Genomic DNA, 25,490 nt, shown 5'->3' with positions numbered 1-25,490 from the left:
CATAATTAATTAAAATTTTACATTTCCTTTATTATTTCAACACTTTTCTCTCTCTCTACAAAATCTGTTATGTTATCTTCCTCTAACTGTCAAAAAAATTGAGGATACTTATATGGAATGTTGCCGATAAACCCTACCTCAATTCTCCCCCTTTCCAACCCTCCGATTTTCTCATTTCCGCAATTTCTCTCTCCATCCTTCCCTACCTTCCGCTGCCGAGCCGCCGCCGACAGCGGTTTCCCGCGCTCCTGGTTCAGTTCCGCTGCAGCTTCGGACGCCGCCGCAGTCGGAATCGGGAATAGTTTTCCGGATAACCTAGGCTCCGGCGCTGCTAGTGGGAGCAGTAATAGCAAGAGCGCCAAGGCTAATTCGAAAGAGAGATGGGCGCGAGATCGGGAGAGCTACATGACCGACGCCGACGATGCGCTGCCGCTCCCCATGACTCATCCTGATTCCTCCCCCGTGTCGCCGGAGGAAATCGATAAGAGGCTCAGTTGCGATCCTGAGATAGAGGTAATTTTTTTTTTTAAATTCCTGGCCGTGGGGAATTACTGCTTCAAACGGTGTTTAATGTCGTAATGTTTGTTTCTATTGAGTGCGAATTATGATTTGGATTAGGTTTTACGATTTCGAGTATGGCATTGTTTCTGAGGATGGGATGTTTGAAAGTGAAAGCACCGCTAATTTGATGAAATTGATGCCAATTTGAGTATGAATTTTATCACATTGATATTTACTGAAGCAGAAGCTGTATTTATCAATAGCATCATGTGGAGGGTTCAATGTTCAGTGTCAAATTTGGCGGAGTAGAATTTATTGAAATCTGTTCGTTGTGATTTAATTTCACCCTGTATTTCGAATAAATACGATAAAAAAAAGTTTTTCATAGTTCAGGAAAAAGGGGGATTTCCTCTCCAGCTTTGCTCTCACTTGCTGCTTCCAAATAATTACGTTATATGAAACGTTGCGAATTTGATTTCTTGCAACTACTTATGGCGAGCAGTTTACTTTTACCTTCATATTTTCCTTGTATCTTTCAGTTTCTGATGTCTTGACAAGGAAAGTTGCTTTATTACTTTTTCATTTTTACTATAGTTGATAAACCAAGCTTCTGCTTGCTAGAATTGTTTAACATGTCTTCTGGAATTACAGGATTGCAAGCCAATGGTCTACGAATGGACTGGAAAGTGTCGTAGTTGCCAGGGATCTGGATTCGTGAGCTACTATAACAGAAGAGGAAAGGAAACTATCTGCAAATGCATACCTTGTCTTGGGATCGGTACTATTTGATTGTTTCTCAATCCCTCCTTCCAGTTAGCTTTTTTTTGTTTGTTCTTCTGTGTGCGAAACTTGGATTATTAGAGATTGAGGTAGCATAGAATCATTCTTAGAGGAAAATGTGAAGCATTGAATCTCTATGCCTTGCTGTCCATTTTACTGTAACCAGAAATTGGTTAGGATTTTTTACATACCAGCTATGAGAATACCGTTATACACACTTTTGTACTCCATTTCCTTGTACTTGAATTTAAGCAAATATAGGTTTAGCAAATGCCAATAGACACATTTGGTAAGAAAATTAGACAAAAGTTTATTTAGAACACAAGGTATTGATTTAATTCTGAAATGAGTATGGTGGTAAAACTATTAAAAGTGCACAGATGCTTCATTGTCACCTATCCAAAATGTTTTCCTTTCTCACGTGCAATGGATACAATTTTTTACTATGAGATTACTCGTTTCATCAGCTACCTTAGGTTACCCCTCAATGCTATGATTGCCATATCCTATAGTACTATATTTATTATGCTGTCAATTTTCATAGGATACGCATTACATCACTTCCTAGATTGGGAAGTCATATCATGTTTTGCTTGTGTTATTTTGTTTAGATCTTTTACAAGTTAGTTTTCCGTCCACATTTTTCTTTCACGCTAATTATAATGCTTCCACAAATAAAAGTCATAATGCACTACTTAATTGATATTATGCACGTTTGATGTGTCTATCTGCTTTAGGTGCTATCTAATGCAGATCTTCTGTCAGCATGAGGAAATTTTTGAATGTAAATCGCACTGGTTTCTCATCAACTTTTCATATGCAGAGCGAACATGTCTTTTAACTCATTTGAAGGATCAGAAACCTGATCTTTTCTTTCTTCTTAGCAGGATATGTGCAGAAGATAACGGGGCGGGATGATATTGATGTGATGGAGGACTTGGACAACGGAAGGCCATCTTGATTGATATGACCACATACACCACTTTTGCCTAATCCCAGAGTTGCCTACCAGAGATTCTTAAAGATGCACCATTATTGCAGTTTTTCGAATCATTGTAGGTCATTGTATTCTACCTATTTTTTCACAACTTTTTGAAAAGTCAGAGAATTGTATTGTATTTAGAAGGATAAACTTGCAAGAAAAGGGATATTGTAGAAAGATGGAATCAAGTAAACACATATAGCCACCGAATAAGATTATATTCTTCTCCTTTTGAAATTACCCACTTTCTGCGTCTTATTTGTAATTTTGTAGTACATAAGCATCTTGATTGTGTGTTTTCTAAGTAATCCATGAATAAAGTTATTCTTTGTTATCATTCAAGCATCAGAATAACTCCTACCATATGCTTACATAGATTTTGCTTATATATAGTTATACCGATGAGTCTCTTGGATTATCTCATATCTCATCCCTATCTCAAGAGCGTTTCTTGACCCAATCGAGAACGATGTCCAGTTTCAGTTTCCTCGACATGCAGTACAATCTGTCGAAGAAGAAGTTCCTGAAGAAGCCTTCGAGGTTGTTCTCTCGTGACAGGCAGACATCCAGCCTAGCACCCATTTACATGCCGAATGCAGAAGAGCTGAAGCAAGTTTTCAACAAGTTTGATTCCAACCGAGATGGGAAGATATCTCCGGAGGAGTATCAGGCTATATTGAAGGCATTGGGAAAGAAGAATCTGGTGAGGAACGAAGTGCAGAAGATATTTGAGGTTGCGGATTTGGATGGTGACGGTTTCATCGACTTCAATGAGTTTGTGGAGATGCAGAAGAAGGAAGGTGGGGTGAAGACGGTGGATCTGCATCGGGCCTTCGAGGCCTTTGACAAGGATAACGACGGGAAGATCACGGTGCAGGAGGTGTACGAGCTGCTGCGGAGGCTGGGAGAGCGATGCAGCCTGCAAGACTGCCAGAAAATGGTGCGAGCTGTCGATGCCAATGGTGATGGTGTGATCGACTCGGATGAGTTTGTCACTATGATGACTCGCACCATGATTAGATACTAGATTTGTTATTCCCCTCTCGTGATATGATTTCGAGCATTTGTGTTTTATTTCATCGATTAGGAAACACCCTTATGTGTATTCGAAATATGTTATGCTCAAGCTTGGTTCATTTAGTATCGAATTAATTCATTTAACGAACCAATTACTACCATACTCGAGCTTGGTTCATTTAGCTAACGAGTTTGAACGCCTCGAGCTGCTCGATTGATTTACAAACTCAACCCGGAATAAGTTCATCCGAAGTAGAACTATCGAAAATATTGATTACGATTTAAACATAACCACCAAAACGATTTCAGCTGTGGCATAACTTGCACAAAAATAACGAAGAGAAACAACTTCAAATTTAAGCTTAAATATATGCAGGGATAGTAACTAAAAACCCTTCCTACAGCATACCAGTTATCAATTCATCTCACTACTCAAGATACCTATTGACTGCAGTGACATTTGAATTTCATTGTGAATTGAACATAGATAAATGAAACTACATTCGACGAGCCAAAGAGATTCATTGCTCTATGTAAATCTAAGCATGATCATCAAGCCAAACTCCACCAGCAATGATCAGTGGGAAACTACTTACCAGTAGTCATTGCAAGAGCATTTGCCATCCTTGAAATGATGGAACCGCTTGTTGTCTCTCACAATCAACTCCCTCCCGACAACTCTGGACATAATCTTAATAGCATTGTGACAGTCACCACAGACACGAAGGTTCTTGATGATCCGAAGAGTTTGCCTTGCTGGAGTGCTGATCAGACCATATGCAATTGCTAGGCGCTCACTATGGTAGAGCAATGCCTGCTCCTTGGCTTCCTGATCAATGTCGTGAAGAACGTATCTTGTGTCAGGCACGTATGCTTGAGGTTTGTTCGCAGCCATTATCTTCTCCTCGTCCTTGTAGAGAGTGAGATTACGGAACTCAAGTATCCTGTTTCTCCCCACGAGCATGTTGAGGCGGGAGTGCTTCTTTGGGGGAGGAGTCGGGATCTTGTTTTTGACGGCCTTTGAAGGGTCGAGACTAATCAACAACTCCTCAGCATGATCTTCAAGCTCAATGTCTCCATGTATACGGGCATAGTTCATCAATGCCTCCCAAAACACAGCTGTAGGTTCAAATGGAAGAGACTCTATATACCCCTGAGCCTCAGCAAGATGTCCCAACTTACCAAGAACACCTAAAAGTCCCACATAATGTTCAATTCCAGGAGAAATCCCATAATCACTCTTCATTGAATCAAAATATATGAATCCCTCTTCAATAGCATCAGCATTAGCACAAGCTTCTAAAACAGCAAGAAAAGTCTCCCCATTCGGTGTCAAACCAGTTGTCTTCATCTGCTCAAACAATGCCAAACCATCATCACCAAGGCCATTCACTGCAAACCCATTAATCATCAAGTGCCAAGAATCCATATTTCTATCAACCATATGATCAAAAACTCTTTGTGCATCTGTCATACTTCCACACTTTGAGTACATATCAAGCACCTTATTAATTAATTCAAGATCACCCCTATGCACCGACCTCAAGAAGTAGTCGTGCACTTTCTTCGCCTCCTCAAACTTCTTCGAGTTCCCACACGCCTGGAAAAGCAAGCTAAAACACTCGGCATCTGCAAGCACTCCTTGATCCATGTGTTCAATTGCTTCCTTAACCTTACCCTCTCTGCTCAAACTAAGCAAGTCGACAACTAGCGTCACAACCGCGGTGGCTGCCTGATCTCTAATTGCTGGAACTCGGTTATCATTTGCCGCAGCTTGTCCATGTGATCCCCACTGGTTCTGGTGTTGCTGTTGAGGTTGAGCGTTATACCTATTTCCCCCTTGATTAACACCACCACCACTGGGGTAATTGTGTACCCGATTCGAGTTTTGTGGATAACCCTGGTTCTGAAATCCTCCTTGCTGAGGATAACCCCTCTCCAAATTCGGGGTTGGATTCGCTGCATATCCTTGATTCTGACTGTTGCTCCCGTGGTGCTGGTTAACGTTATCTCTCACCAAATTAGGGTTAGAATTCGGCGCATATCCTAGATTCTGACCATTCGAATTCGGCCTAAGTCCTTGATTCTGGTTATTTCCCCACTGATTTACATTATCCCTCACCGAATTCGTTCCCGAGTTCGGAGCATATCCTTGATTCGGCGGATACCTCTGGTTCTGCTGAAACCCCTGATCTGGAAAGTTAGGTCTAGGGTTTCCTCCTTGACTAGGACTGAAACTCCCTTGATTTGGATAACCTCGGCTCACTCCTCCATTCCTATTGCCGTAACCAGGGTCATAACCCTGATTATTCTGAAAATTATTGTTCCTCTGACCACCAGGGTGGTTACCGAAATCATTATTCTGTGGCGAGCTCTGATTGCCGGGATTCTGATTGTAATTGAACGAGGGAGCAGAGGAGGGAGCGTCTGGATGATGGAAATCACTGGGATAGGCGGAGGTGGAGAGAGGTTTGATTGCCGGGTGCCGGATTAGGGTTTTGGAAATTGAAATGAAGGGCGGAGAAGGGCGCACCATGTAGATAGAATAAGTGGCAGTAAAGGAGAATCGAGCTCGGATAATGGACGATAACGGCGACGCCATTTCCTAGTACAGATTTTTGTGAGAGAGAGAGAGAGGGATAGAGGGATAAACCCTACTGATAAATCATGGATGAAGAACTGTTTCGGTGTAATTCGGACTTTTAATTCGGGTCAGGGTTATTCACCCAATGGGCCGTTGCTAATCGGGCTGGCTTAGTAAATCTGCAGGCCCTAAATTTAGATTGGTTTGTTGGGTCCGAATTTGGGGTTGAAAACTGACTTGGGACTTGGTGTTTATTTTGCAAAGTTGCAGCTTTGTATTTCATGATCAATACTACCTGCGTCCGTGAAACTGTAATTTTGTAATTTTCAGATTTCCACAAAAAATAATTTTATTTTTAAAAGTTGAAAATTTCTTCCTTATATTTTACCTTATCAATTTATCATTAAAATCTGTGCTGTCCACAAATTGAACTATTAATCAGACATGTGAATAGTTTAATACAAAAAGAGATGTAAATGTAAGTTATACTTTAAAAGCAAACATGGCACAGTTGGATTTCAGGCTACCGAAATTGTAGTTGAAACCACACGAGCACAATTATGCGCGGAAAGACGTCCCAAGGGGAATAAAGTGACCAATTAGAAGGTGAAGGGAGGCTACAAAATAGCCGATCCTTGAATTACCCAAACCCTCTTCTCGCCCAGTAAAACAAACAAAACTAGGAAAGCATTGTTGACCAAGATATTTTCCACCATGATTATGTGAGACAAGTTGACGATGAGAGACGAATATGAAGTGACACGAGTACTTGTTAAAACTACCATTTGTAATTTAAAATTATGTATTCTAAGTTTTTTATTCAGTAATTTCAAATTTTGTATTGATTAAAAGTGTGACTGTCTTGTAAATGATCGAAGGAAGTGATGAGGGTCAGTGGGTCACCTATAACATCTCCTACTATACCATAAATATGAGTAACGGACCTTACCATTTCCTATAACATGAATGATAGACCTTACCAATACCATCACTTATCATATTTGTGTGCGTAGTAGAAGATATATAGCAGGAGATGTACACGTAACCAAAAAAATTAAAGTTGCATAATTTTGGACATATTGAATAAAAAATGTTGCATTTATGCAACTTTACCGCCATAATTTTATGTATTCAAAATAGGGGCAGTGTGAGTCTGCTGCAAGGAACTGAGCCAATTTGAAATCTCGAGACGATGGAAGACGAAGACGAATCTATCTCCAATTCCGGAGACTCTGCAGGATCCGAACCCGATTACGACGTCTCCCCCGAATCAAATGGCTCCGATTGTGATACCGAAGATGAACAAATTCCGCCTCCCCGTTCGGCTCCGCCGCCGAACCTCCGGCGAAAGTCCCAAAACGTAGCGGCCCTCGTGAGGTTTGTATCCTGCTAGCTTAGTACATATGATAATTAGCTACTGCTCAGAGATTACATCGGCATTGGGTTGTGCTGGCTGTTAGTGTGTGAGGTGATTGGATATTTGGATTGCGTGGAGCTAGGGTTTTTGATCATTTCTATCACATTGCATTTCAAATTAATGCTATTTGGCTGTGTCGGTAATATTTCATTTAGGGTTTTAATTCCTAACTAGAAATGCAGTAATTTGCAATTGAGAGGAGATGCTTTTTATTGAAATCAGTTACATTACATGGTTTTGAACCAGGGGAAACCTGGAAGTGAATCGGCAGTCGCTATTTCCTCGAGTTTATTCTGTGGTGGGTTCAGAGGCCACCATAAGAAAGCCCTTTAAGCCTCCCTCCTCCTTTGGATACTCTGACAACAATGAGCAGTTGGCACGTCGGCTTTCTGCTCGCAAGCGGTTTGTGCCATGGGGGTCCACGAGGCCTGTTCTAGTCCACATCACAAACAGTTTTAGTACTCCCAAGACCATTGAGAACGATCCTGAGGAAAGTGAATCACTTCCCCCAGAAATTGAACCCTTGGTGTTGTGGCAGCCAGAAGAGGCCAAGGACCAAAACAACGAATCTTTTATAATTGTAGATGCCCTGCTTGTGAAGTTTCTCAGACCCCATCAAAGGTACATCTAGCTGGTTTTCTGGTTTTCAACATGTGAGAGTAAGATTTGTAAGTTCGTGAAACTAAAACACACAAAATGTTTCCGCTACTAAGATTTGTTAGATATGTCATATGTTGTGACTAGCATCTAAGTATGATTTTGCATTTATCATGAGGATAAACGTGTAGCTTCATGATACTTATTTGTTAATTCAATACTTACTGTTGGTTAGCGATTTATGTTAAAATTCAGTATCGAACAATAAGTTGCGAAACCCCATATGGATAAATACTCTTTTCATTATATACCACTCAAGTGAAGGCTCATTTGATTTTCATTTGCAGAGAAGGTGTGCAGTTCATGTTTGATTGTGTTTCGGGTATGCTCAGTGCTGAAAACATCAATGGATGCATTTTGGCTGATGATATGGGGTAAAAGTTCAGTAACCATTGATACTCTTATTTCTCTGCAAAAGATATTCTAATTCATATCTCTTCTCATTGATGTTTTAAATTTGGGGTTTTTATCTATAGGTTGGGAAAAACCTTGCAGTCGATCACACTTCTGTATACCCTTCTTCGTCAAGGATTTGATGGGAAACCAATGGTTAAAAAAGCAATAATTGTGACTCCTACGAGTCTTGTGAGCAACTGGGAGGCTGAAATCAAGAAATGGGTCGGGGAAAGAGTTAAGCTTGTTGCTCTTTGTGAGAGTACCCGGGAAGACGTTATCTCTGGAATTGATAGTTTTATTAGGTCCCCAAGCCCTTTACAGGTGCTTTTCTGGTGTTTTTAGTTTATCACCAAATGTTTTAAGCATTCACTCCAATCACGTTCTGACAGGTATTGATTATTTCTTATGAAACATTTCGGATGCATTCTTCAAAATTCAACCAAAATGGATCCTGTGACCTACTCATATGCGATGAGGCTCACAGGCTAAAGAATGACCAAACATTGACCAATCGAGTAAGATGCATTACCTTCTCTCCTTTCAGCTTATTTTTCCTGAATGATATCATTCTGAATTCATGATTACTTTCATAACGACATAACCACATGGAACAGGCACTAGCTTCTCTATCGTGCAAACGCCGCATTTTGCTCTCAGGCACTCCGATGCAAGTAAGAATTTCCTAAGCATCCTTGCAATCTCATAGTGTGTTCATTCTGTTTTCTTATCCATTTTATCTCAACGTAGAATGATCTGGAGGAGTTCTATGCCATGGTTAATTTCACAAATCCAGGAGTCCTTGGTGATGCTTCATATTTTCGGCGATATTATGAGGTACCCTAACTAACTCTGGACCAAGTTAGGCATCTTTATGTTTATCGAACCTAAGTAAGATTTGAAATTTGTTGGAATCGGATTGTTCCTGGGCTTTAGAAAACACTTTATTTATGTTCCGTATTTTGGTAGATGCCAATTGTTTGTAGTCGAGAGCCAACAGCTACTGAAGAAGAAAAGAGACTTGGCTCAGAGCGCTCTACAGAACTAAGTGCAAAAGTAAACCAGGTAACTATAATCTTCAATATTCCCTGCACCTGGAACTTGTGTAGCTTCGAATTGTTACTTTAGTTCTACAATTAAATCTCATAAGAATACAAATTTGCTCCTCTTTTGCAACTTTTTATGTTGGATACAGTTCATGGTTTAGTAAACAGAACCGAATTAAGATATTTCTTACAATGTTTTTGTTTGTGTTTCAGTTTATATTGCGAAGGACAAATGCATTACTATCTAACCACCTGCCACCCAAGGTACTTTTCTTTATATTTGTCTGTTATGCAGAATAACTCATGCAACACATCTGAACTAAGGACTTAAGATCCTTATGACTACGTGGAAATGTTAATCATCGCACATCATTGTTTGAGTTTTGGTTATCATAGATCTATTAATTGGTACGTGAAAGCTCCCAACTAAATTTGAGAGATAAATGTTCCGATCAAAAGTTATTCATGTTGTCCACTAGCTTATTTCCTTTTGATATCTAAATCACCTGATTCAGATGTGCTGATATGCCCTTGTTAACTAGAGTAGTCCCTGTGTTTCTACAGATAGTTGAAGTAGTGTGCTGCAAAATGTCGCCACTCCAATCTCAGCTCTACAGCCATTTTATCCAATCAAAAAATGTAATATCCATTCTTTGTATAATATGTGCACTCAACACAAGCTTATTCTTCTTAAATGCATGAGATATAGTAGAAAAGCATCTAAAATTCACAAGCTTTAAACTCAGGTCAAAAGAGCAATTTCAGAGGAAGCAAAACAAGCAAAGATCTTAGCATATATAACTGCTCTTAAGAAGCTCTGCAATCACCCAAAGGTAGGTTGCTTTCAGGAATAATGAATCTTGGATTTATTGTAAACTTTAGATTTAATTGTATCATTGGTCTCATAAAGTAACTATAATTTATGTGTTGGTATCAGGTTTTCACTAAAACCTAGTGATACCAAGATGTTTTACTGCAATTCATTTGATTAATGACTAGTAATTGTTTCCTATCACTTACATAGAACCAATATACTTGTTTACAGAGATTCTTGTTCTTCTCACAGACATGTCTCTTCACATTCCATGTGACACCATATAATGTCATTTTTCCCTGAAAACTTTTTCCAGGATTTATGAGTGCATCAATCTTAACCCCGTCATATGTTGGACATAAGTTTTGTCTTGAAGTTCAGTTTTTTGTTATTTCATCGTATGTTGTTGATATAGTAGTTCTAACCTGAGAAAATTCTTATTTGAAGTTAATATATGATACAATTAAGGGTGGTAGCCCAGGAACATCAGGATTTGATGATTGTTTGCGTTTCTTCCCACCGTCAATGTTCTCTGGAAGGTAAATTCTGTCTGATTATTTTTTTTTTATTTTTATGAACTTGATTTTACCTGGTCCTAATTTAAGTGATTTTTTAATTTTCTCTCAGATCTGGTTCCTGGACTGGTGGAGATGGGGCATGGGTTGAGCTATCAGGAAAAATGCATGTATTATCCCGGTTACTGGCTCAGCTTCGTCAAAAAACAGATGATAGGATTGTTCTAGTTTCAAATTACACTCAGGTGCCAAGTTTTAGCCTTAAGTGATCAAATACTATGATGGATAATGAGATGTGTTCTTCTTATTTTACTGATGTTCTAACTAGAGGATTTTCAATTGCGTACCACTTTCTGGATTAAAATGCCTTCTGGGATGAGCGTATGGATGCTGCAATTAAAATGAAGAAGTTGAACTTGAAAAGATTTATCAGTCTGGTCTTGATTACTCATTTCAACAAAAGACCATACTCATTCTTGAAATTATTCTGCCATTGGTGGACAGAGAAAACACATAGAGAAGCTAGATCCTATTTTCAGTTTTGTGCCAAACTTTTATCCATCTTCCTTAAGCATTCCACATTTAAAGCAATTAAGAGCAAAGAAACACTTGATCAACTGTTTGACATGATATTTGTTAGCAAAAGTTTGACATGGTTATAACTTTATACAATGGAAATGCTTACGCTCTCACCTAGAATAGTATAAAAGTATCTAGTGGCTTACTGAATCAGTTCCATATAGTAATTGATATAACTTAATTTTCCAAAGCATGGCTAGCACGTGATAAACTTATGGACTTGTAATTTCTTATATTTTCTAGATGTGCTTGATTTAGTAAGTATTTTGCTCCACATAAGCTTCACCTGTCTATACCTTAAGTTGTTGCACATCGGATTCCTTTTTGCTCTCTTGATTCTTGAATCCTTTTAAAATTCTTCATACCCTTGACATAAAAGATATTTGGACTTATGGCCTATGTTCAATTTAGCATGATCCTGTTGCTAGATAGACTTAAGTTCAGTGTAGAAGCAGTTTTGAAGCTTGCTGTCATATATGTTGCATGAATACTTCGACACTATATTTATTTATGTTTGTGTTTTTTTTTTTTTGTCTCATTGAAGTGTAGCCATTTAAATTCTATTTTACTTTTTCAGACATTGGAACTTTTTGCTCAATTATGTCGTGAAAGAAGATACCCATTCCTACGACTTGATGGGAGTACATCAATCAGCAAAAGACAGAAGTTGGTTAATCATTTTAATGATTCTTCAAAGGTAGTACATGGTTTTTTTTCCTTTGAGATATGTCCTCATGTTTTGGATAGCCTCGTGGATCCAAAGACATAATGATTAAGACACTATTTGTTCCTGACTTGTTTAGATTTTCATTAGCTCTCTAGTGGCTGTAGTCTTGTTTTTATTTTGGCGGTTCTATCATCTTTCTTTTAATCAAAATGAGTTCTTTTCTTTTTTCAGTAAACGTAAAATCTTTGTGTTGTTTCTGGTTTTCATCAGGGTGTATTAATGTATCTTTTCAGGATGAATTTGCATTTCTCTTGAGTAGCAAAGCTGGTGGCTGTGGCCTCAATTTAATTGGTGGAAATCGACTGGTTCTCTTTGATCCTGATTGGAATCCTGCCAATGATAAACAAGTAATTTGTCCTTTTATATGAAAGTTCATTACTTATTGGCTTCAAGGGTGTAATCAATAAAATTTTGAATGTTCAACAAGACATCTTGTGCTCTGATTCTTGCAGGCTGCTGCAAGGGTCTGGAGGGATGGCCAGAAGAAGAGAGTCTACATCTATAGGTTTTTGAGTACTGGCACCATTGAAGAAAAGGTGTGCAGTAAATTCTTGTTGCATTCATTTGCCTACATTTACATCTCCAAATCAATAGCATAACACTGTATATTTCTGCAGGTTTACCAGCGTCAGATGTCAAAAGAAGGTCTTCAAAAGGTTATTCAGCAGGAGCATGTAGATTCGGAGATGGTACTATACCCTATTTTCTGTCTCCTTTCCTTTTGTGTTCATAATCTTGTGTGCACATTATGAACTCCGCTTCACAGGGAAATCTACTTTCAACGGAAGATCTACGCGACCTGTTCACATTTCATGAGAACACAAGGTGTGTTATTGTTTAACTTCTCGTCCAATCACAAAAGGTTCACAAAAATCCCATATTCTGATCTACTTCTGCTACAGAGTTCTTGTCATGATCTTGAATTCCATGAAACAGGTTGAGGTGGGATTGACCCCCCCTCTCTTCAAATAAATAAATAAGATGACATCAATAAAATGAATTGCATTACCCTACACTGGATTTTTCTGCATTTGTGGATTTATATGCAGCATATTGATATTAAGGTTCAAATAATAAGCTTTACTGCGAACTTTATTATATAATTCTCACCTTTTTTTGTTGAATCTCTAGCAAGTTTGTGTTCATGAGATCACATCTATAACATTTGTTGTCAATGATGCAAATTCTTTTAGCCAGAAATTAAAATTGGATGCTGTTTCATTTGGCTTCTCATTCTACCATCTGGTGAGATGCTGATTTCTGAAAAGTGCCTTAATGTTCCTGCACTGCATTTTCTTGTGTGAAATGCACAGGCAACTGCAACTGAAATAACGTCAATAAGTAAATTACATTACTAATGATAACCTTTTATAGTTCGGAAGTTCATGAAAAGATGTGCTGCAACCGCTGTAGACAAGAAGAAATGATGTCTGATAGCAATCTCGCACCTGAGTGCACGAATGGGGGCTGCCAAATTGATGAAGAGGACATAGGGGGATTTGCAGGCATTGCCGGGTGCTCCGGAAGTTTGAAGATCCATGAAAAACAGGTAAGTTAGGTTCAAAATATTCTAGGGAGTTGACCACCTTCTTTTGCTCAAACTACGTTTTTTCAAGGTTGGGATTCCCAAGGAAGAGGATTTAGCTAGCTGGGGGCATCATCATTCTCCATCATCTGTACCTGATCTCATACTTCAGGCTTCTGCAGGAGATGAGGTGAGGATTTTTAGTGAAACAGTTTCTAGTTTTATTTGGTTAAAACTAAAATTACTTATCACATTTTTAGCACGACATGGTCAGAGAGTTTATAATATCTGAGACTAGAAAAAACAAATATTTAGAAGTGTCTTTATGTAGTTGATAAAGAAACTTAAATCGGATTGTAAATATTTTTTATTACTACAGATTTTCATTGTCTAGCTTCATTGCCAAGTTTATCTTCTTTGATTAGCTACTTTCATTCCAATCAAAACACTTTCACAAATAAGCATGAAATGATATGTTCTGCTGACTAGTTTTAGTCATAAACACGAGTTGAGGTGGAACTCAAAATAAGATAGTTTCAACCTCTTTATATGTTTATTTTCTAAAATTTGTATTGTTTGTGACGAAACTGTACCTATTGTAGTAGTCACTCAGATTGCTTTATATGCTTTCTTCGTTTATAAATGGTCTCTGCTTTATATGTTTTTATATCTTGTAATGGCTCTCTAGAATTTTTATCCTTTAAATATATGCCTCTTTTTCGCGAGGCAGAATTAATGTATTTTCTCAAATGCCAAAATTGCTTATCTGGCATTCACCTAAATCAGTTGATAGTTTCACAAAGTTATACTCCTATAGCATAAAAATTACGTTCACAAGTCAATACTTTTATGGATATTGGACCAAGGTAATCCCAGGATGGAATTGGTACTCAGCTCTACTTTAAAATTGAATTAATCATGCAATGAAGGCACAATTGATTACAGGTCTCCTGCATGATATTTGGACATTAACCTTTTTCTTTTCTTTGCATCAGATTTCATTTGTTTTTACAAATCAAGTAGAGGGAAAACTTACCCCTATTGAATCAAAAGAGAGAGCAAAGATAGAGGTAGTAGAACGCAAAGGCCTCTCTGTTTTAAAAAGAGGCCTCTCCTCACAAGCAGTGTTGCCATATAAGACCAAAGAAATGTCTCCAGCAATCTCTTTTAGTAAAGATGCAAGAAGCTCATTCAGTTTGAAGACTTTGCCTCAGCCACACACAAAACTAATGCGAACTTTAGAAGGTAAAACTAAAATCTCGCTGTCATGGAAAAGCTCAGCGAGTTTTCAAAAACCTTCAAAAGTGTTATCTCCTGCTTGCACCAGTGATGATGATTTTGTGTAGGTTTAAGTCATTTTGCTAGCTCTTGTTATTCTAGGCTTTTCCCTGATTTATCACAAAATAGTCACATAGTAATCATATTTAGGCTGGGATAAAAACACTATTTTTCCATTGGATACACAGAATTCTCATGAGCCTATACTTGTATGTAACAGAATGATGTCTTACTGAAGGAAACATGAATAAAGTAAATAAATTCTTTGTTCTTTGGATAAACTTTTGAAATTGTATAACTCCTTACTAACTTTTCTATTAAGTTAACTGCTGAAGTCAACTACCTATATGACTTTAGAGTTCTTGGGAGTCTGCCTAACATATTCAGTTACTGGTGTAATTCTAAACAGCCAGTTTTGTTGACATATACATAGAAGGCCCTCTTAAGTTTGAAATATATCGGTTGCGATCTCTATCGTATGATCGGATTCTCCTCTTCGACTTATTACCTATAACTCCAAAGATCATAAGAAACTTGAAAATAAGTACTCCCTCCGTTCCATAGTAATAGAGGCATTTCATTTTGCGCACTCGTTTTGAAAAAATCATTATAAATAATTAAAGTGGAGAAAAAGTAAAGTAAAAGAAAGAATAATGTAGAGAAGAGTCTTATCTATAATATTCTCTCTCTTATTTTACTTTTTCTCCACTTTAACTATTTATAATTATTTTTACAAAACGAGTGCGCAAAATAAAATGTCTTTATTACTATGTAACGGAGGGAGTACTTACTTACAACATGCTTGGCATGTGTCTATGATTTGAATCAATGCTATGATTTACACATGCTCAGGTTCCAATTTGTATCTGTATTGAATAATGAATATTGTTTAGTTCCTTGTCCAGTAACCAGGTCTGTTCATTGTGGCTGAATTTTGTAGTTATGCTGTTAAATCATTAGCATCAACTATCATTTTCTTTACTAGTGATATACAGTACATAACAGGATTTGATTAATTTTCCTCCCAAATCAAACCATTGTGAACTTTTACAGGCATATGGTGCTTTATTTGATTTTTTTTTCTTTTAACTTTTGCTACATATGTTTAGGAGTACTGAGGTAGAAAATAAGTAAACAATATAATGTGACATCTGTATTATTTTAATTTTTAGTCTCCCATGACCACGATAGTGGGCGGTGAATCTTGCTGAATTTATACAACACTAGTTTAAGATTTTAGACAGCTATATCCCATGTGGTAAAGCTTGTCATCTACGTTTACTGCACAAATTATTGCTAAATCTATTAGGATTAGTGATGTGAAATGCAATTGATAATTATCTTAGTACTCCCATTTCCATTAACAGCTGACTAAATCATTCATTCAACTATTAGGTCAATTTTGAATATCAAATTTCTTATCTCATTGCTTTTTTGCAGCAAACGAAATTCCTAGTGAACTTTTTATACAAAATTCTATTATCAATTATTCTAGTAAAATTTTAATTGTGAATCTTGTTGTCCAGGAAAGGTGGGAACCACAAATAGACAAAATCTATCATATAATTCGTACTGAACACAGTAAAATTTCATTTTCGTAGGAATATGACACAAATCGTGGCAAAGAACAAAAATAGTTAATTAAGGAACCAAATTTTGGTGTAAAAAAGACAAAAGTTGCTCACAAGATAGGAGACAGAGAGAAGAAATTTGCGAGTCTTCTCCACCTTTTGATGAATGGATTTGGCCACACTTTGATCTTTTCTTTTTTTTTACTAGTTGGAAGTATTGGGAATCAGCCACCTGTTTTATACTCCTTTGACTAACACCTTTTAACCATGTGTGGCCCTTTTATTTGGCCAAGATTGAGAATCTTCAAGTTTCACCTCACATTAATTAATTTATCATATTCCTTCTTATCTTATAAGAATCACAGTCTTTACGAGATAAGGATTAAATTCCATTGCTCTTTTTTCACCATGGGAAATGGAAGATTTTCATTGAAGTACTATTGAAGTACTATAGTATAACTAAATAGAAGTAGTATATAATGAGATTGCGTTATATTGCTAACTTATTAATTTGATAATTCTGTTAACTCATTAATATAGTGTAATAAAAACGTTAGCACATAATGTCAATACAGTTTATTGAAATGTCAACAAAATTATGCGTTGACATTTTAATATTATCATGTTAACATTTTTAATACATTGCGTTCGTGATTTAACAGAGTTAGCAACTTAAAAAAGTTAGCAATGATCACGCCTCGGTATATAAGTACTGAATGATAGATCGAAATATCTAAAATTATCTAGTTTATAATACTCCAAATAAAATAAAAATTGGAGCGTACACATTTTGTGTTAGTGGTCGTGGATTCATGTGTGAGTCAAAATAGAGCATATAGATATAGTAGTGTTTGTTGTGTATAAAATGTCGGTCGCACTCGCACATGTGCCCTTGGACTTGCCAGTTTGGCTCTTTTACTAACACATTTTAAATACTTAAAAAACTTCATAATTCAATCGACAGAAGAAAAAAAAAAAGTGAAAATGTAATGCAAGTTGGGATATAGCCGAATTATAGTGCTCCAATTATAATATTGTAGCTAGAATACTACACTCATTCAAAATTAAAAAGAACATGACATTAATTTCAGTACTTAAAAAGAAATTTCAGTACTTATATCGATAGTAAAACAGTAATCTAAGTGTAATTTTTTGAGATGAAGATCTAAACATTTATCAGAGTTTATACATTAATTTATGCTCTTCAAGTTCCCAGGTAAACCTAATGTGACCTGGAGTGTAATTATTTAATCTTTAAGCGATAAGGACTCTATTATAAAGTTATGACAATTAGGCATATATTAATAATTTGGAAATTTTTTTGAAGATATCAACTTTTTGCTGTCTTCCCTTCAGTCAAAAGTTTTGTCACTGTCAAAAACTGGATTACATCTTTCCAAGGGAAGACATATGCAAGGATCAAGAATCCAAGCATGCACATTACAAAAACTCTGTAGATTTGGCCAACAAGATTTGAGATAAACATAATAATAATATTGTTGAATAAATAAATCTATACAGCTTCAACCTCCCATGGCCATGCATGTGAGATCAATTTAATTTATTGCAACTTTGTTACCGAGTTTAATTTGTAGTATTTGAGGAAATTTCTCTAAGTAGTTCTAAACAATGTCTTAAAAATCAATCTAATAAAAGTGAATGATCCTGGGAAGGTCCTTCTACCTTTCGAAATACAGTGATTTCACAAGTACTATTAGTTATAGTTTATGATATGATTTCAAAACAAAAAATTGTTTTGATGTCCGGAAATATATTTTCCACTTGAATATCGGTCAAGGTGGAAAATATATATTTCTACATAATTTACAAAATAAATCAGAATATTCTCATTATATTCGGGGGTCTTCAACTTCAGAATTTTCAGGTGATACTGTAGACCCGGGCATACCTGCAACATGAATCCAAAGATGGTGCTGTGTTTGCATAATTTCAAAGGCCAATCTATTATTGCAGAGCGACTCAAACCTCAGAGTTCAGAACTACAATTAACATGAAAAAATATTTAAATAAATTACAAAGTTTGGGGATAGAACCGCACTCATTATTGAATCCCACAATACAAATTCATAAAATGATTAATCATTTAAAACTATTCATTATTATCCTCTATTTTGATCACTATATTTTCTTGAATCTACGCATTATGATATTGGTATTACAAACCTCAACCGCCAAAAAATGATATATGTTGAATTATATACAGTACATAAATAAATCACAACAAATGTAGTTAGTTAAACATTTCCATTCAAAATAAGAATTTCATTGTTTTCTTTATCTCTCATTGGCTCAAGACGGTACTACTAATTTATAGTGAAATAAAAAGAGTAACAGTTTTATCTTAATTATCTCTAGCTCATTTCTTTCTTGATAAATTTATAGTGAAAAATGTGAAATACTAGAATGTATTCTAAATGACAAGAAAGTTTATCATGTAACATGCACTTATGATTATGTAATAAGAGACAAAAATAAGAATCAAGCAAATCAAATGGTCAAACATGTACTGACCATAATCAGCCAGCAGGTTTAGTCATATACAGATACACTGACACTTAGTGGATTCACATGTCTCTATAACCTAATTTAACACTTGCAAAAAAAATTCAATCACCAAAAAAACAAACACAAAAAAATTTGGAAAACGTTAAAATCCCACACATCGTACATGATTCTGCATGATACACAGATCTGAAACAGATTATTTATAAATACGATAGTACAATCCTCTTATGCAATAGCAAGGCCAAAATCATGGTCTTCTTGTACAAAACATGTCTTGAATATATATGGTAATTCAATAGTTGTACCTAAAGTGCTTGTTTTGTTTCCTATTGCAAAAAAATATTAACAACAATGATTTAAAAATCCTTACATGCACATGCAACACCACTCTCATATACATTGCCGATCAACGAGAGACTTAAGTCCCTACCAAGCTAAAATTTCTTTGTTTATTCGTAAAAATCAATTTTTTGATATTTTATGTGAACTGTTGTGCAAAAGTCTCTATCTGTTAGTATGCCTTGAATATGTATCGTTTGCCGCTAGTCTCCATGATATGTTTCTGTTTTAGGCCTTAATTGTTATATTGGGTCTAGCCCGTCGTCCATGTGCCTATTTATATAGAAGTAGGGCACGTAATTTTGTAATCTGAAAACAATGTGAATGCAATCTGTTCTCCGTTTCTGCCCGTGGACATAACCAACGCAACGTTGGTGAACCATGTAAATTCTGTGTCTCTTTACGTTTCCTCGATTACACAGTTGCTCTATTCTATCACAACCCTATCATTAAAAAAGACATGAAATTACTGTCTTGAAATTTCAAACTTGAAATTCAGAATATATAGTTAGTACCAAAATAAATTTCTAAATTCATCCCCTCTATATAAAGCATCCTCACACTTGCATGTGATTAGACCTAGACCTAGACCAAGACCAAAAAATCATTACAACCTCAAAATTTTGTTTCTTCTACAATGGCGTGTAGCTTGAACATGATGAAGAACGAACAGCATTTGGGTCCAAGAATCTCATTCTCCAACGACTTCGGCGAGTCCCAGCAGCTCGAAAACAGCTACCGGGAGGCGCCAGTGTCGGCCGATTTTGAGTTCTCGGCGCCCACCTACACCATGATCGCCGCAGATGAGCTTTTCTCCAAGGGGAAAATCCTCCCCTTGAAGGAAAACTGCACCACATTGCGCGACGAGCTGCTGGCAGGCGACGACGACTTTGAGGGGCTGTCGGCCCGGGTGGCGAAGGGGGCGAGCCGGTGGAGGGAGAGGCTGGGGCTGAAGAGATCATCACATGTCAATGTGGCTAAGAAATCTGGTGGTGGAAAGAGTTTGGGGAGTATTGATGAGCTCAAGATTCAAGACATTATTGATGAGGCTGATGAGAATTCATGTGTTTTTGATTTCAAAGGTTAGGATAAGATCATCATCATCATCATCATCATCATCATCATCATGAGTGTGTAAAGTGATTTAGTTTTTTTGGGTGATTTTTCATGTCATTGTTTTTTATTGAGTGTGAGTCAATGGTAGGAGGGGATTAATGTGATTGGTGTAAAGATGTATAAGGATCTATTTATGATGATCTATGTGTAGACAATTAATGTGATATGCAGCTAGTCTTTGCCTTCCTTCTTCATGTGTACAAATGTTTGCAGTTTAAGATCTTTTTGATGTAATAATATGATTGTGGATCTTTGCTTCTTTTGAAGTGAATCTTGCTCATTAATTGTCTCCTTGGTTTTTTTTTTTTTTTTGTGTATTGACTTTTTTTTCATACAAATCTATAATTGTAACATCTATGGTGGACAGGCACAAAGAAAAAATTTCTACTATTATTTATTCTTATAAAATCGTTAAATTATCGATATGTTGGAGCACAAATCTTTTATTTTATGGAAAGACGAGGCTCGTTCACTAGAGTCTATTCCACGACTGGGTCAAGAGCGGTAGTGGAAGTCTGCCTCCGTCCTTCTTTACCAAGGGTTGAACAAGCTAGATATGTCTTATAGTAAGAACATAGATCAAAATTTGTGCAAAACCCAAAGTAGTGGAGAACTTGTCTTCGAAAAAACTCAGACATGGAATAAAAACACAAATCTCCATTAACAATCCATTTTGAATAAACAATTGTGATTCAATATCTTATGAGCTCAGATCTAAATGGGCCTAAACAAAGTTAAATATTATTAGCTGACTTGCTTTTCAAAGACAAATACCATTTAAGTTTTTGTCAGCACAAAACAAAGAAATTACATGAGAAGGCTATATGATTAGGTTTGTGGGTCACGTGGTACGGGCCTCACTCCACAAGGCCCATATTGGCGCCAATCGAAGCCCATACCCCGACGTCTTGTGGGTCGACCTAGACGATTCCATGACTATGCCTAGTTCTTTTATTTAAATTATGTAATCGAGTCATAGTCGTGTTAGCAAAAACTCGATCTCAGGTTTCTTTTGTTGTTTATAAGAGAGTCGAATCACATTGGATTAAGTATTTAGTATGAACAGAGTCTTGCCCTTCAATATGAGTCATGCCCAAATAGCATTAATCAGATTAGTGAAAGCCCAAGTCTTCATAACAAGTTAACAACCTACATATGGGCCTAGGAAAGTGGAACTTGTTTCTACAAAACCATTGTTAGATTGTGGTGGAAAATGAATTCTGTAAACCGGCCGTCTCCAAATTCTGATTGCTATTTTGGGCTGACTACAAATTCTGACTGCTAACAAAATGAGATTTGGGCTGATTGCCAACAAAATGAGATTTGGGCCGGACTATTTGATGGATGATTAAAGTCTTAAGTTAATTACTACCTCTGTTCCTCAAATATTGTCCCACTTTGACCCAGCACGGATTTTAAAAAATGTAATGAAAAATGAGTTGAAAAGGCTACTGGATTGTGGTCATACTTTTATATATTAGTTTTATAATAAAATATGAGTAGGAATGAGTTAGTGGAATATGAGGTCCACTGCCAAATATAGTAAAAAGTGAAATGAGATAAATTTTGAAGGACGGACGGAAATAGAAAAATGGGACAAACTTTCAGAACGGAGGTAGTATAGTATAATATTTTAAACTACTACTACTATAATTTTGGATTTCATTCATTTATGTTGGTATATATACTGGAGTCTACAGATTTGTATATTAATCATCAGATTTTTAAATTGCAATTTATATAAGTGGTAATTTTATAGTAGTAAAAGATAAAAGTTGTCAGCCAACTTCATTTCATCAAAAATATACTCTCTCTATTCCAAGAAAGATGACTCCTTCCTTGAGCGGCATGAGAATTTATACAACTTTATTTTGTGTGTGAAATGGAGAGAGTAAGGTAAGAGAGAGAATCTTTTTAAGAGAAAAGTATTTCCATTTTTAGTAATGAGTCACCTTGATTGAGACAAATAAAAAAGGAAAATAGTCATATGGGATAGAGAGTAGTACTTAGTCTATTTCAAAAGAAAATATTCAAGATTTATCGATCAAATTTCTACTTGCTAAATGTCTACATTTTCAGTATTTGTCTACCATTTTCAAAGTTGCTCTATCATTCTTTATTTTTTAACATCAAAATTCGTATATTCTTCCTAAAACTGCAACTTCGCACTTGTCATGGTGATACATTTTTTAAAACTAATCTATAATTTTTATCGCAAGTGTACAAATGCTACTATAGTATAAGAGCACTCCCAATGGTGTCGGCTAAAAGTCGGCGTTTTTTCGCCGTCTATCGCCGAGTTATCGCTGACCAATGGGAGAGGTCGGCGATAATTCGGCGATTTTTCCTCCCGTTTTATCGCCAACCGGCGAAAAATCGCCGAATTATCGCCGACCACTGTGGGCGATAATTCGGCGATAAATATATTTTTTGTTTTTTTTTTTTTTAACTTCCCCCCTATAAATACACACCTTCTCTTCATTCTCTCCCCATCCTCATCCTTTTTCTCTCTTCATTCTCTCCTCATCCTCATCCTCATCCTTTTTCTCTCTTCATTTATTTTCTTTCTCTCCATCTATATTTAATGAATTCTGAATCGTCTTCTCATTCTCGGTCCGACGAGGAGATATCTCATTCTTCTTCCGAAGAGGAGGTACGTCCCGCTCCCACCGGATGGGATGTCGCGGGTTTCGCCAACAACCCAGTCAACAACTATATCTCCCGTTTCATACAAAGCGAGCTTGCTCGAATGCAGCAGCCACCCCAAACGGCCAATCCGCAGGCGGCGCCGATACATCCCCCGCAACCACGCTGGTGGGCACGATCGGCTGTTCGCCGATTATTTTGCTGAGGAACCACGTTATCCGGCAAATGTATTTCGTCGCCGATTCAGAATGCGCCGCTCCCTCTTCCTGCCCATTGTTAATGCGTTGTCCGCGCGTTACCCCGAGTTCCGACTCCAGCGAGACGCCACAGGGAAGCCCGGTCTATCGCCCCTGCAGAAATGCATTGTTGCCATTCGACAATTGGCATATGGAGGGTCCGCCGACATGTTCGATGAGTATCTGCAATGCGGCGAGACGACCGGCAACGAGTGCCTGAAGAATTTTTGTCGTATGGGCGTGCGAGAGATATTTGGGGAGCACTACCTTCGCTCGCCGGACGCAGCTAATCGCGCGCTTCCTGCTGGATTGGCACCGGGAGGAGCCACGACTTTCCGGGGATGCTCGGCAGCATCGATCAGTATGCACTGGCAGCGTGGAAGAACGCCCAACCGCGTGGCGAGGCCCAGTTCACTACCGGCTACAAAGGTACGCATCCCACCGTCATTCTTGAAGCCGTTGCCGACCAACGGCTTTGGATTTGACATGCTTATTTTGGTATAGCCGGGTCGAACAACGACCTAAATGTTCTCAATTCCTCGCCCCTTTTCAACGAGCGGGTCAACGGGTTAGGCCCCTCCATCGAATTCACGGCCAATGGCAATGTGCATAACATGGGGTACTACCTGGCTGACGGCATCTATCCGCAATAGCCCGTGTTTTTTAAGACGATTAGATGCCCAATCGGAGATAGTAGAAAGTATTTTGCCCGAGCGCAAGAGTCTGCAACGTGCAAGGATGTGGAGAGGGCGTTTGGGGTGCTCCAATCGCGATTTGCACTGGTAAAGGGCCCGACGCGCTTTTTCTACCAGGGGGATATTGCCGACATCATGTATGCGTGCATCATCATGCATAACATGATCATCGATGATGAACACGAAGGCGTCCTCAACGTCACCAACGACACCAGTGTTGCATCATCGAGTCACGGTATCTCAACCGAGTCCGAGTCCGCCCGCCGGGGTGTACCGTACAACGAACATGAACGGTTCAAGGCGTTCATGGACATACACCAGAAGGAGGCCCATCGAGCACTACAACACGATATGATCGAAGAATTGTGGGCAAATAGAAACCGCGCCCACCGCCCTTGAATTTTTTTACTTTGAATTTTTTTTCCATTCCTGTACTATTTTTTTTATTAATTTTCGTCGTTGTAATGTTTACCCGTGTTTAATACAACGAACTTTATTACTACTCCCTCCGTCCCGCTTAAGATGACACGTTTTCCTTTTTAGTTTGTCCCAATTAAGATGACACATTTCCTTTTTTGGTAACTTTCTCTCTCCAATTAATACACTCAACCACTTTTTCTCACTCCTATTAAAATATTCATCTATCTTCATCTCTCTACTTTAATACCTACACCCACCTTCTCTCTCTCCAATTAAACACTTTAACCAATAACTCCTAAAATCTCGTGCCGGCTAAGCAATGTGTCATCTTAGCCGGGACGGAGGGAGTATTATTTGTTTTGTCTTATAAATTAAATTAGCTATTTATTATATAAAAAAATAAAACAATTAAATTAGTGATGATGTAAAAATGAAATGTTGAGTTAGGGAGAAATAAGGGAGAAATAAGGGAGAAACCATTGGAGCAGTTGGCTAAAAGTTGGCTAAAAACTGAGGATAAATTATGGTGCTGATGTGGCACTGATGTGGCAGAAGTTAGAAAAAAATAAGAAAGATTTTAGAGAAACCGTTGAGAATACTCTAAATATGATCAAGTAAAAGTATCGTAGACTAATCTTATAAGTTACTGTAATATTAACCTCTTCGCAATTTAGACTGAACGACTGACTGAACAATGTTGCTTTCAATAGTTAATACTGCAATATTAAGTTGTTGCAGAATGTTGCTTTCAATTTGGCTACAAATTTGAAATTTGAACAAAGATGATCTGGTACATACTACTCACTCCGTCCCGGCTAAGATGACACATTGCTTAGGAGTTATTGGTTAAAGTGTTTAATTGGAGAGAGAGAAGGTGAGTGTAGGTATTAAAGTAGAGAGATGAAGATAGATGAATATTTTAATAGGAGTGAGAAAAAGTGGTTGAATGTATTAATTGGAGAGAGAAAGTTACCAAAAAAGGAAATGTGTCATCTTAGTTGGGACAAACTAAAAAGGAAAACGTGTCATCTTAAGCGGGACGGAGGGAGTAATAAACCAGTGTGTTTGGACACGTGGCGATCATCAGTGGGTAGAGATGATGACATTACCGTTAACTTTTGAAAGA

General features: G+C 37.4%; 5 protein-coding genes across 5 annotated transcripts; 4 read left to right on the top strand and 1 right to left on the bottom strand.

Moving 5' to 3' along the window:
* The first annotated feature begins 43 nt into the window (after window positions 1-43).
* LOC125220574 lies at window positions 44-3,403 on the top strand. Its single transcript, XM_048122733.1, has 4 exons — window positions 44-513; window positions 1,153-1,279; window positions 2,166-2,241; window positions 2,657-3,403. Exons 1-4 carry the CDS (start codon window positions 118-120, stop codon window positions 3,288-3,290), a joined length of 1,233 nt encoding a protein of 410 aa, XP_047978690.1. The 5' UTR covers window positions 44-117; the 3' UTR covers window positions 3,291-3,403.
* A 209-nt stretch (window positions 3,404-3,612) lies between these two features.
* LOC125185479 (pentatricopeptide repeat-containing protein At2g15690, mitochondrial) lies at window positions 3,613-5,936 on the bottom strand. The gene has a single exon (XM_048082008.1). It carries the CDS (start codon window positions 5,880-5,882, stop codon window positions 3,873-3,875), a length of 2,010 nt encoding a protein of 669 aa, XP_047937965.1. The 5' UTR covers window positions 5,883-5,936; the 3' UTR covers window positions 3,613-3,872.
* Window positions 5,937-7,021: 1,085 nt separating this feature from the next.
* On the top strand, window positions 7,022-15,090 carry LOC125219823 (protein CHROMATIN REMODELING 25). The gene is made up of 21 exons (XM_048121897.1): window positions 7,022-7,241; window positions 7,528-7,902; window positions 8,226-8,312; window positions 8,415-8,655; window positions 8,724-8,849; window positions 8,949-9,005; window positions 9,082-9,168; window positions 9,301-9,396; window positions 9,591-9,641; window positions 9,942-10,016; window positions 10,124-10,210; window positions 10,639-10,730; window positions 10,819-10,951; window positions 11,863-11,982; window positions 12,246-12,359; window positions 12,465-12,548; window positions 12,630-12,701; window positions 12,779-12,837; window positions 13,387-13,561; window positions 13,629-13,727; window positions 14,533-15,090. Exons 1-21 carry the CDS (start codon window positions 7,057-7,059, stop codon window positions 14,881-14,883), a joined length of 2,766 nt encoding a protein of 921 aa, XP_047977854.1. The 5' UTR covers window positions 7,022-7,056; the 3' UTR covers window positions 14,884-15,090.
* Window positions 15,091-19,839: 4,749 nt separating this feature from the next.
* On the top strand, window positions 19,840-20,633 carry LOC125185251. Its single transcript, XM_048081753.1, has one exon. It carries the CDS (start codon window positions 19,889-19,891, stop codon window positions 20,336-20,338), a length of 450 nt encoding a protein of 149 aa, XP_047937710.1. The 5' UTR covers window positions 19,840-19,888; the 3' UTR covers window positions 20,339-20,633.
* Window positions 20,634-23,045: 2,412 nt separating this feature from the next.
* On the top strand, window positions 23,046-24,343 carry LOC125220573. The gene is made up of 2 exons (XM_048122732.1): window positions 23,046-23,678; window positions 23,903-24,343. The coding sequence occupies exons 1-2, from the start codon at window positions 23,046-23,048 to the stop codon at window positions 24,341-24,343; spliced, it is 1,074 nt and encodes a 357-aa protein (XP_047978689.1).
* The last annotated feature ends 1,147 nt before the right edge of the window (window positions 24,344-25,490 follow it).

The sequence above is a fragment of the Salvia hispanica genome, chromosome 4, assembly GCF_023119035.1.
Source record: "Salvia hispanica cultivar TCC Black 2014 chromosome 4, UniMelb_Shisp_WGS_1.0, whole genome shotgun sequence".
Taxonomy (NCBI): domain Eukaryota; kingdom Viridiplantae; phylum Streptophyta; class Magnoliopsida; order Lamiales; family Lamiaceae; genus Salvia; species Salvia hispanica.
The sequence above is the reverse complement of the archived record's forward strand: the minus strand, read 5'-3'. Positions and strand labels throughout refer to the sequence as shown.